The 17245-nt window shown below is 52.3% G+C and overlaps 1 protein-coding gene and 1 pseudogene across 1 annotated transcript in view; both read right to left on the bottom strand.

Annotated features, from left to right (window-relative positions):
- Nucleotides 1–2557, bottom strand: part of Tle6 (transducin like enhancer of split 6) — a 3411-nt gene extending 854 nt beyond the window's left edge. Inside the window, exons 1-6 of the mRNA XM_023716901.1 lie at nucleotides 2425–2557; nucleotides 2287–2342; nucleotides 2170–2210; nucleotides 1406–1664; nucleotides 1076–1326; nucleotides 2–95 (exon numbers count right to left, since the gene is read on the bottom strand). Of these exons, the coding sequence (XP_023572669.1) occupies nucleotides 2–95; nucleotides 1076–1326; nucleotides 1406–1664; nucleotides 2170–2210; nucleotides 2287–2342; nucleotides 2425–2557 (834 nt within the window). The remainder of the gene's footprint in view (nucleotide 1; nucleotides 96–1075; nucleotides 1327–1405; nucleotides 1665–2169; nucleotides 2211–2286; nucleotides 2343–2424) is intronic.
- Nucleotides 2558–15662: 13105 nt separating this feature from the next.
- LOC101592426 lies at nucleotides 15663–17032 on the bottom strand (annotated as a pseudogene).
- Between the last annotated feature and the right edge of the window lie 213 nt (nucleotides 17033–17245).

Here is a 17245-nt window from a genome sequence, read left to right as displayed (position 1 = left end):
CCCAGTACCGCAGATGGCCATTCAGGCCCCCTATCCAGATGGTGTCATCTTTGACCACGATGCTGTTGGCCTCACCCTGCCGGCCAGGGAGGTCCCTGCCCAAGAGAGAGAAGTTAGCGTGTGACTGAGGCTGAGCTCCTGGAAACACCACCATCCTGGCTCCAATTGTTTCTGAATTGCATCCCTAGCCTTTTTTTAAAAAAGTATATTTAGTGGGGCTGGGGAGATGGCTCAGCAGAATAAGTGCTTGCCTAGCAAGGGCAAGGGCCTGAGTTCAATGCCCAGTTCTGAAAAAAAAATATATATATATATATTTAGTACAGGGTCTCACTAGTGGTCCTCCTATTTTCAGCCTCCCCAGCACTGGGATTACAGGCATGATCCATACACCTGAGTCTTTGTAGCCGCCTCAGTAGGCTCCAGGGCGGTACCAGGGATCCGGTCCTTGTGCTTGCCTAAGGACTGAGCTTTTGCACTGGCCCTCCTAGCCCTTCTTTTTCAAATGGCTTTGCTATATAACTCAGGCTGACCTTGAACTCACAGGGATCCTCCTGAGTGTGGAGATGACAGGCGTGCACCACCACACCTGGCCCAAGAATTCTTTGAATAGGGGCCAGGGAGATAGTTCAGTAGAATAAGCGCTTGCCTGGCAAGTGCAAGGGCCTGAGTTAAATCCTTGGTTCCGCATTAAAAAAAAAAAAGAATTATTTGAATAACTGAACCATACGGGGTCCCATCCTAGCTACTCAGGAGGCTGAAGCAGGAGGGTGGCAAGTTGAAGCACAGCCAGGGCAATTTAGTGACTTAACTAGACCCTGTCTCAGAAACTTAAAAAAGGGTCAGGCATGTGGCACCATGCTTTCACAGCCATTCACAAGTGAGAAGAATTGTTTGGTCTGGGGGCTGTCGCACCCTTCAAGGTGGGGAAACTGAGGCAAGCAAGCAGGAATGACTGAGTTTTGGGGGAAAGCTGTCGTGAAGGTTCCCAAATACAGGCCCAGCCCCTGAGGCCGCGCTTGGATTTTGAGGGCTCCAGGCCCCCCACTGGTCCATCCCACCTCGCCCTGAGCCGCACTTGACCACATTCGGGTCCCGAAGGTCCCAGATCCTGACGGTGCCATTGCTGAAGCCTGCGAAGGCCAGACTGCCCTTGGGGCAGGCATCCAGGGTCAGGCAGGAGAGCCCCTTGCAGGACAGCTGGCGTGGCTCGTTCAGGGATGGTGCCGACAGGTCCCACACGTTCACGCCTGGCATGTTGTGGCCGCCCGCAAGGAGCATGCTGCCATTGGGGGTCAGCAGGCACGTGCGCAGGTATGCACCCGGGGTCTGCACAAGACAGGTGGCGGTGAGTGGGGTGCTCCTGGGGGACTTCCTGCTCCCAGGCAGCCTGCTGGCTGGCTTTTACCTGGACGGGCCAGTGCAGGTTGCTCCTGGGAAGGGTGGCCGGGGCCCCCTGGCTGTCCAGGTGCCACACCTTGAGGCCTCCCACACCGCAGGTGAATACGTGGCGTGTGAAGCTGTTCACAGCTGTGGACAGCACGCGGGCCCCATGCTGCAGCTCCTGCAGCCTTTCCACCTGGTACGGCACACAGAGGCTCTCCGACTGGCCCGGCTCAGCACCTGGCCGCACCCATTTCTTCTCCAACTCCTTGTGGTCCCAGGATCTGCAGAGTGGTAGGGAGGACTTGGGGCGACCTGTCTGCCTTGGGGGCTCCCATGCTCCAAGAGAGCTTCCTACCCAGCTCCAAAGTAGGTTCCTTTTCTGGCCATGAGGGAATCTCTCAGGCCATGTTCCCCGCTAGATTCCCTGCAAAACCTAACTGCAATCCAGATGCTCCCTCCTGTCCTAAACAGATGCGTCTCCCTGTTGCTCAATGGAGAAAACTATTCCTCCTTTACGGCTCTAATTACTATGCCCCTCCCCCCACTGTGTTGGGCTCTAACAAGGCAGCCCCTGCCTCTCCTCTGCCTTCAGGGTGAATTCCTTCCCCAATCCCTTGAACCCAGAACTGCTTATATCAGGAACCTGCAGTGAGGTTTGCGTGAATGTGCCACTTTGCTTAGGGGCCTGCCTGGTGATGACAGGAAGGGACACAGAGGAACACCCCTGGGGATACACAGACAGATGGGTGGTCTCCCTGGACCAAGGTGGACAGGGCAGACACTCACGTGGGCTTCAGGAACACGGGGTGTGCTCCTTTGAGGGGCGCCTGTGGGGACAAAAGGTGGCTGTTCAGTGTCCTCCCACCCTCACCCCAGACAGGTGGCTCCTGGCAGGGGTCTCACCTGGGCAGCACTGTGGCTCTTGATGGTCTCTTCAAGGTCCTCCCAGGAGTCACTAACTGGACAGAGACAAGGGCGGCTGAGCAGGCACTGAGTCCTGCGAGCTGGTGGCCCCCTCCTATCCCCCGACGGGCCACTTACGCAAGTCCTCCGACTCCAAGTCCAGCAACGTCGAGCCCTTGCCCTTCTGCTCACGGTTGCAGGAGTCAGGAGTTGTAACAGCCCTGTGCACGTCCTGTGTTCGGGTGCTGGAGCACCCCAAGGTGCTGGGCATGGGGTTCCCAACTTGGTCCCTATTCAGACTCCCATCTTTCCCCTGTGTCAGGAAGGGCCACCATCCTGAGCGACGTCCTGTGTTATCCTGGGGGCTCTCCCTCAAAGAACCCAGAGCCCAGCACACCCACCCTGAGGCCCCCAGGATAGGAGTTGATGTGTGTACTCACCAGGCCTGGTTCCCACTCTGTTGCCACAGCAACGGGATGGAGGCAGATGGAGAGTGTCAAATAGCAAGGTTAGCGCTCACCCCTGGACCCAGCTGGAGGCCACCCCCCTCCAAGGGATACTCACTTTTGGGACTCTGTACTGCCACCTTTTTGTAAGCAAAAGTCCCCCTGAGGTCCTTGGTGAGGACACTTGGCTGCTCAGCCTTGCAAGATATTGGCAGGAATGGCCGGGTCTCCTGCAGGCAATCCTCTGCCCTGGGGGGCCACCACTGCTTTGCCAGCACACGGGTCTTCTGGCCCACAGGGCCTTTGCAATGCCATGTCTGGGGCTTCTCTGCTTCTGGGATCCTGCGGGGAACTGGCTCCCTCTCTTTCAGCTTGAACTGTTTCCCAGAGGAGGTTGGGTGCTCCAAGGGACTCACTACCTACAAGGTCATGGAAGAGCTAAGAACTCATCAGTTAAGGCTTGGAAATCCCAAGCAGCCCCACTTCCCTGTGCATAAACAGGAGAAGGTTGGGTGGGGTGGTACTCCTGCCACCCCAGGACTTGGGAGGCTGAGGCAGGGGGATGGCAAGTGACTCTGCAACACCCCAAAACAGAACAAAGAAAAAAAAAAAACTATGGTGTGGTGGGAACTGGGAAAGCCTAGCTCAGTGGGAGGGCCCTGGGCTCCGTTGCCAGCATTTTTTTTTTTTGCAGAACGGGGGATTGAACTCAGGCCCTTGCACTTGCCAGGCAAGCGCTTATTCTACTGAGCTATCTCCCCAGCCCCCTGTTGCCAGGATTGATGACAAATTTTTTCCTTTCAAACAGAAAACAATCTCCACTGGCACAATCCAGTAAGCAAATAGCTGGTGTCAGAGTTGAGTATTCTAGTGGGCACAATGAAGGGATGAAGAAATCGGTGATACTGTTAATGTAACGCAGGGCTGAGGATATAGCTCGGCGGCACCTGCCTGGCAAGCACGAGGTCCTGAGTGCGATTCCTGGTAGCCCCACCCACACAGTACAGAAGCAATACGTATGGCTTTTACATTGTACCAGGTATTCTCAGCTTCCTAGGGATGATTTAGTGTGTATGGGAATACACGTCTACCAGTGTGCTCACCACACCATGTCGTATGAGGTACCAGAGCATCCGGGAATGCTGATATCAGCAGAGGATCCTGGGACCTGTCCCCTTCCCACACGTGATGACGGCAGTGATTCTGGGGGTGGCCACCAATGCTCACAGTCTGGCTGCTGCTACGTAGGGACGTGGCTTTTGATTGACTCGTGGTACTGGAAAAGCGAACCCAGACCCTGCACGCTGGCTTAACCCTGGCCTCCTGATTTTGGGAGGAGTCCTGCCAGGTCATGAAGTTGGCCCAGGCGGGTCTGGGACTTGCAACCTTCCTCCTCAGCCTCTGAGTGCTGGGATGACAGGCATGTGCCACCAATCCTAGCTTGAGGACTGAGTGTTTAACTTCCCTTTAAGTGATGACACTTGCCTGAGTTCAATCCCTGGTTCCACCAAAATAAATAAATAACACATAAACCAGGTGGGGAAGGGCACATCTGTAATCCCAGCTGCTCGGGAGACTAAGGCAGAATTTTGAGTTTTTGCACAGACTGGAAATTTAACAAGGTTATGCCTAAAACCAAACCAAACCAAACCAAAAACAAACAAAAACCCCAACACAGGCCAGGGAGATAGCTCAATAGAATAAGTGCCTGCCTGGTAAGTGCAGGGCCCTGAGTTCAATCCCTAGTACTGCAAAAAAAAAAAAGGAACAACAAAAAACTCGTGAAAGCTAAAGAAGGCTGAGTCACAAGATCACCTGTAGAAGTGGGTGTGCCATCTCAGGTGTGTACACACCCATAATCCTTGGGACTCAGGGAGGCTGAGGCAGGAGGATCACACAATGCAGCGCAATTTGGGGCAATTTACCAACCTCCTGAGATTCAATCTCAAAATTAAAAACTATGCTGGGCGTGGTAGCCTATCCCTTGCTTGCAATCCCAGCACTCTGAGGCTGAGGCAGGAGGATTACTTTACCAGGAGTTCAAAGGCAGTCTGGGTTGCATAGTAAGACCTTGTCTCAAAATAAAGAACAAAGGCTGAGGATATAGCTGAGTGAAGGCCCCAGATTCAATCTTCAATAGCGAAAACAAAAAAAAATGATAAAGGAAAGTGTCCCAGGGCCATCCTCTCAGCGCCAACCCTACTTGCAGGTGGGGAAGCTCCGCGAGGTTCAGACAATCACAGTCACATCCCCCAACAGGGAAAGATGGAAGCCGACAGTTTCTCTGCCCGGTTCCCCCCCTGGATTTTGGGGGGTGCGAATCAGGACCGGGAGGGCGGTGGATCCTCTGCTGAGCCCTGGCAGGCTCCCCATAGTGATAGATGGAGGCGATGGAAGCCCTGGGGAGCCCCGATTTCGCCTCCTTAACGCGCGATTTACGGGGGCTTTTGTGCGCGCCCGCCCGCCCGCCTGCCCGCGCGGCGGCTCCCCAGGGCCTGGGGCTGCGCGCTGCTCCCAGCGATCAGTGAAGCGCGGCGCAGCTGCAGAGCAGGGCGGAACCGAAGCCCGGGTCTTTCCGCCCCCAGCGACTGCTGCGGGACCGCCCCAAACACGTCCATCAGTCCATGATTTTTTTCTTTTGACATGTTAAAGGACTGAATCTATCGCCCTTCACCCAGCTACTCCGCAGCCCACATTGAAGTTCTGACCCCGGTGTAGCAGCGAAGGCCTGCCGTGCCAGCACTCTGGAGGCCGAGGCAGGAGGATCGCCCGAGTTCCAGGTCAGCCTGGGCCATGCAACAACATTCTGTCTCAAAAAGAGTAAAATTGAGACAGGATCTCACTATGTCGCTAAACTGCACGGGCTGGGCTCAAATTTGTGATCCTGTCTCAGCCTCCCAGAGAGCTGGGGTGACAGGCAGACGCCACCGTGCCTGGCTCTGTCACTGGTTCCAACCATGCTTGAGCCCTCACTGCTCACCTCTCTTCTGTCATTTCCACAGCAGCCACAGTGGACCTGAGAGATCCCTCCTCCGCCCTCAGTGCCTCCCACCGCCCTGGGCCCTGCACAGCTGCCCAGCCTCTGCCGCCTCTGCCTCCCCTGCTCCCTCTGCTCCAGCCACGCAGGCTCCTGATGTTTCTGTACTGAACCTCCGGCAGCTGAGACTTTGCATGGCTGTGCCCTCTGTCTGGGACTTGTCCCCATCCCAGACTTCCACAGCAAGGCTCTGATCTCTCCTCAAGTATCACCTTTACAGCCGGCTTGTAAACTGCCCCCTGCTCCGCTGTCCCAGCCCCCACTGCCTTACAGTGAGCGGCAGGCCAGGCTCCCCTCCCCCAGGGCAGTGAGGCCCACTGCGACGTCTGCCATTTCCCAGTGGGCAGGCAGGTGATGGCTAAGTATCTGCTGAATGAATGACTGTGTTCTGGCTGCTTCCTGCCCCTGAGCTGCCCACCCCAGCGCTGCTAGGCTACAGACACGGCCCTGGCCCCTTGCCAGTCACAGCTGGCACAGGCGGGGAGGCCTGCCAGTGCCCAGGAGAAAGGGCCAGGTGGCAGGAGGACAGGCGGGAACAGAAGACAGAGACGCTTCGCTGGGACAGGGCTCCATGCGGACCCCTCCTGACCCTTGTGACAGGACCCTAGTCACATGGGGCCAAGCCTGAATCCCAAAGGGGGGGGCACAGAACAGGCAGCCCTAAGATGCAGGTCTGTCATCCCCAGTCTAAGAGGCTGAGGCAGGAGGGTCACAAACTGGAACCCAGCCTAGGCAACTTATGGTCTTATTTTTACTATTTTCTTTTTTTTGGTACCGGGAATCGAACTTGGGGCCTCGCACTTGCTAGGCAGGCACTGTGCCACTTAGCTTCGGCAACTTAGCGAGACCTTGCTTCAAAATGAAAACAGCCAGTGGACGCAGCTCAGGGCAAAGGCCCCGGGTTCCATACCCAGCAGTAGGGGAAGAAAATGTAGGGCTCCATTATGGTGGTGGATGTCCCAGGCCAGGATCCTGGCCCTCCACGGCCCCACTGGCCTTGGGGTCCAACCCCAGGCCCCTTCCCTCCCCATCTCCCTGAGTTCTGCACCGCACACCTTATTTTTGCCTTGAAGATTCATCGGCAGCTTACGATGGCAAAGCTGACCAAGATGAGGGGGATGCAGGATGGGATGCGGGATGGGACGCGGTGTGGCCTGCGGGGTCGGGGTGGCCAGCTGGGACCCCATGTGCAAGGTTCCTCTTGCTGTGAGACGCTGTGTGAGCCCACAGCCTCTCCAAGACTCTGCTTAAATAGGCTGCACCACCCACCACACCTAGGAGAGCTCTGGTGGGCTCAGGATTCTGTCTCAAGGTTGGCCAAAGGCTGTGTTCAGCCCCTGCTCCACCCTGCCTCTGCCAGGGACCAGGCCAGCCTCAGGGCCTTCGCACCAGCTGTGCAGCCCTGGGGGTGGGGTGTCACCTGCCCTTCTCTCCAGGGTGGAGGGATTTAATTATGCACACATTGGCCTGAGCTCAGCTTCCCCCTGAGCCCTGCCTGAGCTAAAAAGCAGAACATCCTTCTCTTTCTTTCCTGTTTTCTGTCACCTGGCACTAGTGTTTGCCACCACAACCAACTAGCAAGATTTAATTTGGAAAAGTGCAAAGAAAGAAATCAGAGGGTAAATCTACTTGCCCAAAGTGGGTGTGGCAGCGCATGACTGTCATTCCAGCCCTCTAGAGGCCCAGGCAGGAGGATCCCGGTGAGTTCAAGGCCAGACTGAACTACTTAAGAGAACTTGTCTCAAAAAAAACCCACCACCAACAACAACAAAAATGTACTTGGCCAAAGGGAGGGTCCCCTAATGGCCTGAACCAGAGGGCGGGCTTCCTGGCGTGTGGGGGACTAGGGACCCTGGCCACAGCCTGGCATGGTCCCCCTGAGTGCAGGGGGCTGCTCCCTGGAAGGTACAGTTACCCAATGCTGGATGGTCCTAAGCAAAGTGTGGAGTGCTTGAAGACCTCTCCCTTGGGGTGGGGAAAGCCCCCCCCCCCAGAAAGGTGGCGAGGTGGCGTCAAAAGCACTGCTAGGATTTGTTTCGTTTTTTTCTCCCCAGTACCCAGGATTGAAGCCAGGGGCTTCCAACTGTGCTACTCCCCAGCTCTTTTTATTGTTGATTTTTTTTTTTAATTTTATTTATTTGTGTGTGTGTGTGTGTGGCCAGCTCAGCCCACCAGGGGGCGGGGCTGGCTGGCATGTGGTGCTGGGGGATTGAACCGCGGTCCCTGTGCTTTGCCAAGCCCTTTCTAAGTAGGTGCTTTAGACCACTGAGCCATCTCACCAGCCCTATTGTTGATTTTGAGACAAGGTCTTCTAAATCTCTAAATTGCTGAGGGTAAACGCAAACTTTTGATCTTCTTGCCTCAGCCTCCCGGAGGGCAGGGTTGACCGGTGTGCACCCCATTCCCAGGTCTCTGATAAGAGTCTTTTTTTTTTTTTTGGTGGAACGGGGGATTGAACTCAGACCCTCACACTTGCCAGGGAGGTGCTTATTCTACTGCGCCATCTCCCCAGCCCCTCTGATAAGAGTCTTAATGCAGTTTCCCACCCCCGCGCCCCCCCCAACCGGGGATTGAACTCAGGCCCTTGCACTTGCCAGGGAAGCGCTTATTCTACTGAGCCATCTCCCCGGCCCCCTTAATATTTATCTTGATTGTAGGGAGACCATAGACCTTTTTTTTTTTTTTTTTTTTTTTTTGTGGTACCAGGGATTGAACTCAGGACCTTGAGTTTGCTAGTCAAGCGCTTATTCTACTGAGCTATCTCCTGGCCCAATATCACATAACTTTTATCACAATATAATTATTTTATTATTGGCTCACAAAAATAAAATTAAAAAAAAAAAGGGCCGGCAAGATAGCTCAGTGGACTAAGTGGCTGCCTAGTCAAGCTCAGGGACTGGGTTCGATCCCCCGCAGCACATGCTGTGCCAGACCTGCCCTGGGCGTACTGAGCCAGCCACTGAGACCTGGGGTGGTGGCACATGCCTGCAATCCCAGTGCGAGGGAGGGTAAAAACAAGAGGATCATTAGGAGTCCAAGCTGTGCAGTGAGATCTTGTACCAAACACTTTAAAAATAAATAAATAAATATAGGTTATTGTGTCTATTTTTGTTTTTTAGGCAGGCTGCTTAGTTCAAGGTGGCCTTGAACTCAACAGGGATCCTCCTGCCTTAGCCTCTTGAGTACTGGGATTATCGGAGTGCACCACCACAGCTGGCTAACCTTTATTATAGATATGTATAGGAAAAACATATATAGGCTGGAACCCCAAATGATACATTCATCTTACATCGGGCCTCAAAGTCTAAACTCCCCCCAGCCACGGCTCGGAGGGCAGTGAGCACTGGGGCTGTGGGCATAAGGCTGACCACTGACAGTGTGCCCAGGGCCCCGTCGCCTGTGGGACAAAAACCTTCAGCTCGAAGGCCTGGAGCTCCCCAGTGAGGCAAGGACCCTGGATGCTCAGATCCTCACCCGGAACTAGTTGGGAATTGAACTGACTCCCTGGTCCCCAAAGCTGCAGCCCATCCCCCCAGGCCCCAGCACTAGGACTGAACCCCAAGACCTTCTCACAAAGCTATATCAGCCCTTTAAAAAATTTACTTTTATGGGGTTTCTGTTTGTTTAAGATAGGGTCTTGCTACCTAGTTCAGGTTGGCCTTGAACTCAGGGCAGTCCTGCTACTTGGTCTTCAAAGTGCTGAGATTACAGGCGTGCACCAACATGCCCGGCTATTTTTATTTGGAGACAAGATTTTCCTATATTGCTGAGTTGCCCAGGCTGGGTGACCTTTGTGTCCTGCTTCAGTCTCCCCAGTGCTAGGTTTTCAGGTGTGCGCCCCCATGCTCCAGTGCGCCTTAGTTTTGAGTTTCCAGTTCTTTGGCAGTGGGCTTTGAGGGACGGCTAGGAGTTAGCCCAGGGGGGAGGTAGCTAGAATTTATCGGGCAGGAAAAGAGCTCTGACTTCCTTGATCGCTTCCCAGATGCAAGCTCCTCCTCGGGATACCTCTAGAGTCCTTGGGCAAACAGCCTGCCGGCCCAGTGCACAGGGGCCGTCACAGAGGTCACCAAGTTTAGGCCAAGAGGAAGTCTCCCGCCCACGTCACCTTTTGACCCGTCGGGCCCCGCCCCCTACCGCCCAGGCCCCGCCCACTGCTCCCAAGATCTCGAAGCCCCTCAAAGGAAGAACAGCTGCTGCACGTGGGATCTGGCTCCGCTAGCGGCCCCTGAAGGTAGCAGCCAATCCTGAGGTCGTTTTCCCACGTGGGCCGCGCCCACCGTTGTTGATTGGTCGAGTCATGAGGGCTTTCTGCCCGGCTGTCAATCAGAGAACCTCAAGCCTTGGTTTAACCCTTGAAGAACCGCTGCGGAGAAGGGTGGTTTGCAAGCGGCTGGCGGTTTGAGGGGGTTGAAGCCTGGAGCGCATACTTAGGAGGGCGTGGAGCTCGGAGAGGGGCCGGGTGACTAGCAAATGTATTGTTTGATGAAAGATCTGATCATTTTTAGCAGTGTCCGGGATTGGCTTGTTGCCGAGCTGACCAGAAGGGTGAGAGAGAGAGAGAGAGAGAGAGAGAGAGAGAGAGAGAGAGAGAGAGAGTGTGTGTGTGTGTGTGTGTGTGTGTTGGACACTGACACAGCGCCTTGGCCCTAAGCTGCATCCCCAGGCCTTTAAATTTTTTTTCACTATTTTATTATACTATCCAGGCTGAGGTTGAATTTTGTAATCCTCCTTCAGCCTCTCAGGGGAGACTCTTGAGCATTTTAACCCCAGGCCCCAGATCAGGATCAATTATGTTTTCCTCACTGATTTTTTCTTTTTTTTAATGTGTTTAGTACAGGGTCGACAGGGTCTCACTACGTAGATCGAACTCGTCGTGATCCTCCTGTTTTCAGTTTCCCAAGCATTGGGAGTACAGGCGCGTACCACCAGTCTGCTAGCTGGCTGGCCCTTCTCACTAACTGAAGACAGGGTTTCACTGTGTCGTCAGGCTGGTTTGGCACTGTGATCCTCCTGCTTCAGCCTCCCCAGGGCTCCCATTATAGGCATGGAGGCCCGTATGGGGGATGAAGCTTCAAAACTCCTTTCTGGAAAGAGCTGCTGAGAGGGGGAGACACTGAGCCCAGCCTCAGGTTTCACCCTCGGACCTCCAGGGGGGACTCGGCTCTGGAGCCCAAATTGCCACAGTATCTTGGGCTTCATGGCAGGGCAGGGAATCGCTGTGAAAGGATGGGAGTACCGCGATAAGAGTGCGGTGGCCACGCAGGCCTGAGTCCGACCGCTGTGCCCAGGCCCCCATGAGGTGGGCTCAGTTTCTGCTGCCCCAGGACATTTGCACTGCTGTTCCCTGAGGCTGGGATAGGCCTCCTGGCCGCGGTTCCGCCTCCCTCACACATCCAGAGGCGTCACCTCCTCACTGGGCCCTCCCAATCTTCATACCCTTGAGGGTCCTTTTTACAAGTACTGCTTTGGCAGTGCTGAGGATTGAGCCCGGGGCCTGTGCACAATTGACCCAGCTGAGCTCGAACTTTGGCTCCTCCTGCTTTGGCCTCCCAGAGTGCAGGATGACAGGCATATGCCACCATGCCAATCTTATTTTTCTCCACATGTGGCTTGGAGTCATGACGGAACCCCAGGGGCACAGGGATGACCGCTTGTAGACCCTCCGTGCCCAGCGTTTGCCTGATGGTGCCAACAAGGCAGTGTGGGCGCAGGAGCTACCCACCTTCCCATGGGCTCCCGGTGGGAAGGAGAGTGGGCCTCTTCTCGGTGTTCTGTGCGGTGTCCAGGTGGGGTGGGAGCTTCAGATTTAATTACCAGGACCAGACAGGCCACAGGCCTGGGGGCACGCCTGTCATCCCAGCACTCAGGAGGCTGAGGCAAGGGATCCCTGAGGTGGAGGCCAGCCTGGGCTCCACAGGGAGATCCTATCTCTTTTATTTATATTTATTTATATTATTATTATTTATTTATTTTGAGGTACCGGGGGATTGAACTCAGGACGCTGCACTTGCCAGGCAAGTGCTTATTCTATGGAGCTGTCTGTGCGGCCTGGGAGAGTCTATCTCAAAACAAAACAAAAACAAAATAAAATAAGCGATGGGGGGAGGAGCCTGTGCAGGGATGAGGCCTCGGCGCTGACTCAGCCGCCTTCCGCGGAGTCCAGACGCTGCGTGTGTGGGCACGCAGGTTTCCACCACCGTCCTACAGCTCCGGTAACTGAAGACTCTTCTTCCCGGCCGGCCTGCTGGCGCTTGGCCTTCCTGCAGGGCACAGCCGGTTGCTTATGGCTCTGTTGTCTCACATGGCTTCCGAATGCCAGTGGCTATTGGAACTGAAACGCATTAGCCAGGCACTGAGTACACACCTGTCACCCCAGCACTCAGGAGGCTGAGGCGGCAGGATTCCAGGGCTGAGCCCAACCTGGGCATCTGGGGGAGAACTTGTTTCAAAATAAACAAATAAGGCCAGGTGTGGTGGTGCATGCCCTTCATCTCAGCACTCAGGAGGCTGAGGTAGGGCAGGAGTAGTCTAACGTAAACCCAATCTGGGCAATTTAGTAATTTAGAGACATGCTGGGGGTGGGGCTCACCTTGCAGGCCCTGAAGCCTGGATGTGTCCAGGACCCAGTCCTGTTCTCTGTGGGCCAAAAGGACTCAGCGCCCAGCAAGGAGAGGCAGGGAGGCAGAAGCAGTTTCAACCCACAGCCCCAGCATGCCCCAGCATCGCCGGTGTGAGCAGGGTCCAGGAGGCTACCCCTTCCTCTTTTTTCTTGTTGCACTGGAAACATCGCAGGGCCTTCCCCCGGGCTCCTCCCTTAGCCCTTTTTATTTTTAATTTTGAAACAGGGACCTGCTAAGTTACTAAGTTTGCCTTGGCTAGGCTCAAACTAGAGATCCACCTGCCTCAGCCTCCCGAGTGCTGGGGTGACAGGTGTGGGTTACAGTACCTTTTCCTTTTTCTTGGGGTGCTGAGAATGGACTTGGGGCCTGTTGTGCACTGGGCTGAGGCGTCGCCCTCAGGGGCCCCGCCAGCTGGATATTTTTTGTGTGCTGACCTTCCCCCTGCCTGGTCTGCTGTGGAAAGGTGGCAGATGACGCTTCTGTTGTCACGCACATTTGCTTTCAGGGCTGGTGTTCCTTGGAGGTCTCAGTGCAGGGTCTGAGGTAGTATTACCTCCCAAGGGAGCCTGCATTTCCTATCGACCCTTGTCCACACCAGGGCTGGGCAGAGTGGCTTTGAGCTTGTCCCAGTAACCTACTGGAGACTAAGTGTTCTGTCTGTTTTCTGCCTCTGACTTGTGGTGACAGGGCTGGGCTGGGGTCTTTTTAGGGTCACAGCATGGATGCTGGATCCCAGGTTGTACTTTGCTGTTGGGTGTGGTGTCTCATGGCTGTCACCAAGAGGCTGAAGCAGGAGGATTGCTGTGGGTTAGAGGCTTGTGTCCATAGTGAGCTCGAAAGGGCCGGGGAGATGGCTCAGTGGAATAAGCGCTTCTCTGGCAAGTGCAAGGGCCTGAGTTCAATTCCCGGTTCCGCAAAAAAACAAAACAAAACAGAACAGTGAGCTCGAGTCCAGCCTTAACTACATAGTGAGACCCTGTCTCAAAAAACCAAAGTGAACCAAACCAAAACAGACAAAACAGATTATGGGTTCCACTACCAGGCCTGGCCGAAGAGCACGTTTTGAAATGGCTTATGAGACCCCCCTGACCACTCATTGATATAAGTTAAAATGTTGCAGGAATTTTGTTGTTCTTGTGTACTTATTTATTATTATTATTATTATTATTATTATTATTATTATCTTGCAATGCCAGGGATTGAACTTGGGACCTTGCGTTTGCCAGGCAGGCGTTATGCTGCTGACCTATATGCCTGGCCCTCTAGTATTTATTTATTTAGGTCTTTTTGAGATAGGCTCACTATTCGGGTCAGGCTGGCCTTGAGCTCACTATGGAGCCCAGGCTGGTCTTGAACTCCCAATGATCCTCCTGCCTCAGCCTCTGTAGTGCTGGGATTTCGGGCATGTGCCACCTCTTCTGGCTCTTCTTTGAATTAATTAATTTTGAGGCACGGTCTCGCCATATATTCCAGGCTGGCCTTGAACTCGCAGGGACCCTCCTGCCTCAGCCTCCTGAGGGCTGGGATGACAAGTGTGCAGCACCACAGCAGGTTATTTATTTTATTCTTTAAATAAATGATGGAACCAAGGATGTCACTCATGCTAGGCAGGCACTCACCACTGAGCCACACCTCCCGCCTCACGTTGGGCAGTTACCAGTTCCACTCCTGTCTTCTAAATGAAGGGCTTGGTTTCCCCTATCGAGGCTGGGACTGTCCTCTTTGGGCCCACCCCGTGCCCCCTTTACTGCAAGGCGCGAAGGTGCAGATTGGGCTTCAAGTCCCTCCCCAAACTGGCTGCTAGCTGAACGTGCGGTCTCCGGCTCCCTCTATTGGTAAAGCTGTGCATTGCAGCTCCGCTGACATTCCCAGGAGATGAGGTCATCCATTTTAAATTCGCTGGTCGAAGATTTTTAGCGGGCTTGCTTGTTTGTTTTGAGACAGGCGCTTCCTAAATTGCCCAGGGTGGCCTTGAACTCCTGATCTTCCTGCCTCAGCTTCTCAGTGCTGGGATGACAGTCGTGATAGACACCACGTGTGGCCATTACATATGCATCTTCTAATCTGGTTAATTTTTCGTTCATTCCTCTTCCCTGTAAAAGGAACGAGGGATCGGATCTTTGGGTTTCATTTGCAGCTGTATTCCCCAGCGCACAGCAGTTAGAGACGCAGATACTTTACGGGTATTATAGAACATACACACTTTCGGTTAAAGGCTCTGAACGCCTATGAAAGTTCTTCGAGGTCGTCACCAGACAGTTGTGTGTCTCTAGGGACGAGGAACAGGGTTGAAGGGCGAAGACTTCTTCAGCGTTTGCTGTTTTTTTTTTTTTTTTTCAACAAACAATGAAATATTCCCAGATGTGAAAAATGTAAGATAGGTTGCCATCTACTGGCCAACGTGGGAATCACCACGCGTTTCTGACGCCACGCTTAGAGCGATATATTAAAACCTCCTTATTGCTGCAAAGACAATATGCAATGTATTAATTATTGGGGTTTTTTTTAGCCTTGTCAGTTTTTTCCTTTTTATTAAAAACATACTATTTATGCTTATGGTAAAACAAACAAACACTTTCAAACAGTAGAAATGAGCATTCGTAGAAAAGTTCTATCCCTCACCTCCCAGTCTCTGTCCCCTCCCAAGAGTTACTCTAGAACTGTCCTTTCCATAAATATTACTTTAAAAAACCCACATGTGATCATATTGTGCATATTTCCTTTATTTTTTTAATATTTATTTATTTTTATTTATTACATTTATTTATTGTGTGTGTGTGTGGCCAGCTCAGCCCACCAGGGGGCGGGTCTGGCTGGCATGTGGTGCTGGGGATCGAACCGCGGTCCCTGTGCTTTGCCAAGCTTGTTTCAAGTAGGTGCTTTAGACCACTGAGCCATCTCTCCAGCCCCATATTTCCTTTACCACATGAGCTTTTTTTTTTTTTTTTTGTGGTACCAGGGATTGAACTCAGGACCTTGCATTTGCCAGGCAAGTACTTACTCTACTGAGCTATCTCCCTGGCCCTCACATGTGCTTTTGGGAACTATACGTCATGGATGTTTTCTATACTAGCACAGACTCTATCTTTTTTATACTGGCTAATTGATGCAACCTATTGCTTATGGATGGCCATTTTGACTGACTGCAGTATTTTATTGGTAATATATACAGCACCCAGGGAGTAGACAAGTACTAATTTATGTTTTTTTACTGACTAGAAATGGTGAGAATTGGTTCTGATGATTACAATAGACTTCTGAAACCAGTATGGCTAGCTTTGCAGGCGGATATAACTTGGGACCTCCCTGCTACTAAAGGGCAACACTGTTCTTATGGCAGTTTCTGAACAGTGAGAGAGTCCCATACAAATGGTATCTCAGATGAGTCACTCACTGTAAGTCACTTCCAAGAGAAGGGGGTCTTCTATATATAAAGGTCACTGCCACTTCATGTGAAGGCAATAGGTATTTCGACAAATAGCAGAACAGATTTCAGTCCAAACTTATATTTGTTTAGTATCAATAACATGGACTGGAAGATCTAGCAAGTTACATACATTGGGTATCCCTTATTTGAAATGTTGGGGGTCAATGTTTTATACTTTGTAGTTTTTGGGACTTTGGAATATATGCATAAACTTTTATTGGCTGAACACCCTCAATTAAAAAACCCCAAATCCGAAATGCTTCAAATATTAAATCTTTCAGCATCATGTCAAGTTGAGATGATCAACTTGTACTGTGTTAAAATATGTTCAAAATCAGCAGCTGGGAGAATGCTTTTATAAAAAAGACAGTAAGTTCCCGTGCGCTACCTTGCAGACTGCATTACTCTTGGAACAAGACAGCCAGTCAGAAGCCTGGTATTACTGTTAGAACCTTTTCTCTCACCTCCACATCATGATGATACACTAAAGCTTTCATTTTCTGGACACAATCCTCTCCATATAAAAGGGAGAACAAGGAACCTGTAGGGAGGGGAGGCCGAATAGCTAAAAGGCCTCCCCGTCGGAGGCAGTTATTTATGTTCTGAAATAGTGTAAGTACTCGAAGGAGAATCTCTTGTGCTGTGTGGCCATCAAAAAGGGAAAGGAATGACGAGTCCACTTGGGCAGTGAGAAGTCCTTCTGTCATGGCTGGATTTTCAGACAAATTGACAAGCAGCTTCAATACTTGAACCTTGGTGGTGCCATTTCCGGTCAGTAACACATGGAACAGTTCTGCGGCATAACCACTCAGCATGTGCTGGTGCTCGTTGGTGACTGTCATGTTTGTCAACAGTCTCAACCCGGCCAGCTGCACGGCAGAATCCAGGGGACCAGACAAGACATCCTCACAGACTTGATGGACGAATACCTTTATCTTAACTTGATTTTCAACATTCACACTCAGGTTATTTAGAGCATTTAAAGCTTTCTCTTTAATACTGTGGTTTGGACTGTTGATTTTATTTCCAAGAACTGGAATACCACCCAACTCACGAATAATAGCTTGGTTGCCTGAAAAGGCTGCACTGTTACCCAGAGTGACCAAGGATCCTCAGTTGACTCCAGCAGGTAAAGGAGTTTCTGAAGTTGTTCAGCATTTAAGATATCATCATATGAGCCATTAGTTAAATCTTCTGCAGCCCGGGCGCCACCCATGCTGCGAAGGGAACCAGACTGAGGCCCGCCTCCCGGAAGTGCCCCTGTATTAATTATTGTAACTGTCCTACTAGCCTGTTTTGAAACTGTTTCACTGCTATTTTATCTTTTTTCTCATTAAATGAATAATAATAAAAAAGACCTTTTTTGTGTATGTGTGTGTGTCTATGTATTACTGGGGAATGAACCCAGGGCCTTTTCACTGAGCTACAT

Source organism: Octodon degus, unplaced genomic scaffold (assembly GCF_000260255.1).
Source record: "Octodon degus isolate 3935 unplaced genomic scaffold, OctDeg1.0 scaffold00050, whole genome shotgun sequence".
In the NCBI taxonomy this organism is placed as follows: domain Eukaryota; kingdom Metazoa; phylum Chordata; class Mammalia; order Rodentia; family Octodontidae; genus Octodon; species Octodon degus.
The sequence above is the reverse complement of the archived record's forward strand: the minus strand, read 5'-3'. Positions and strand labels throughout refer to the sequence as shown.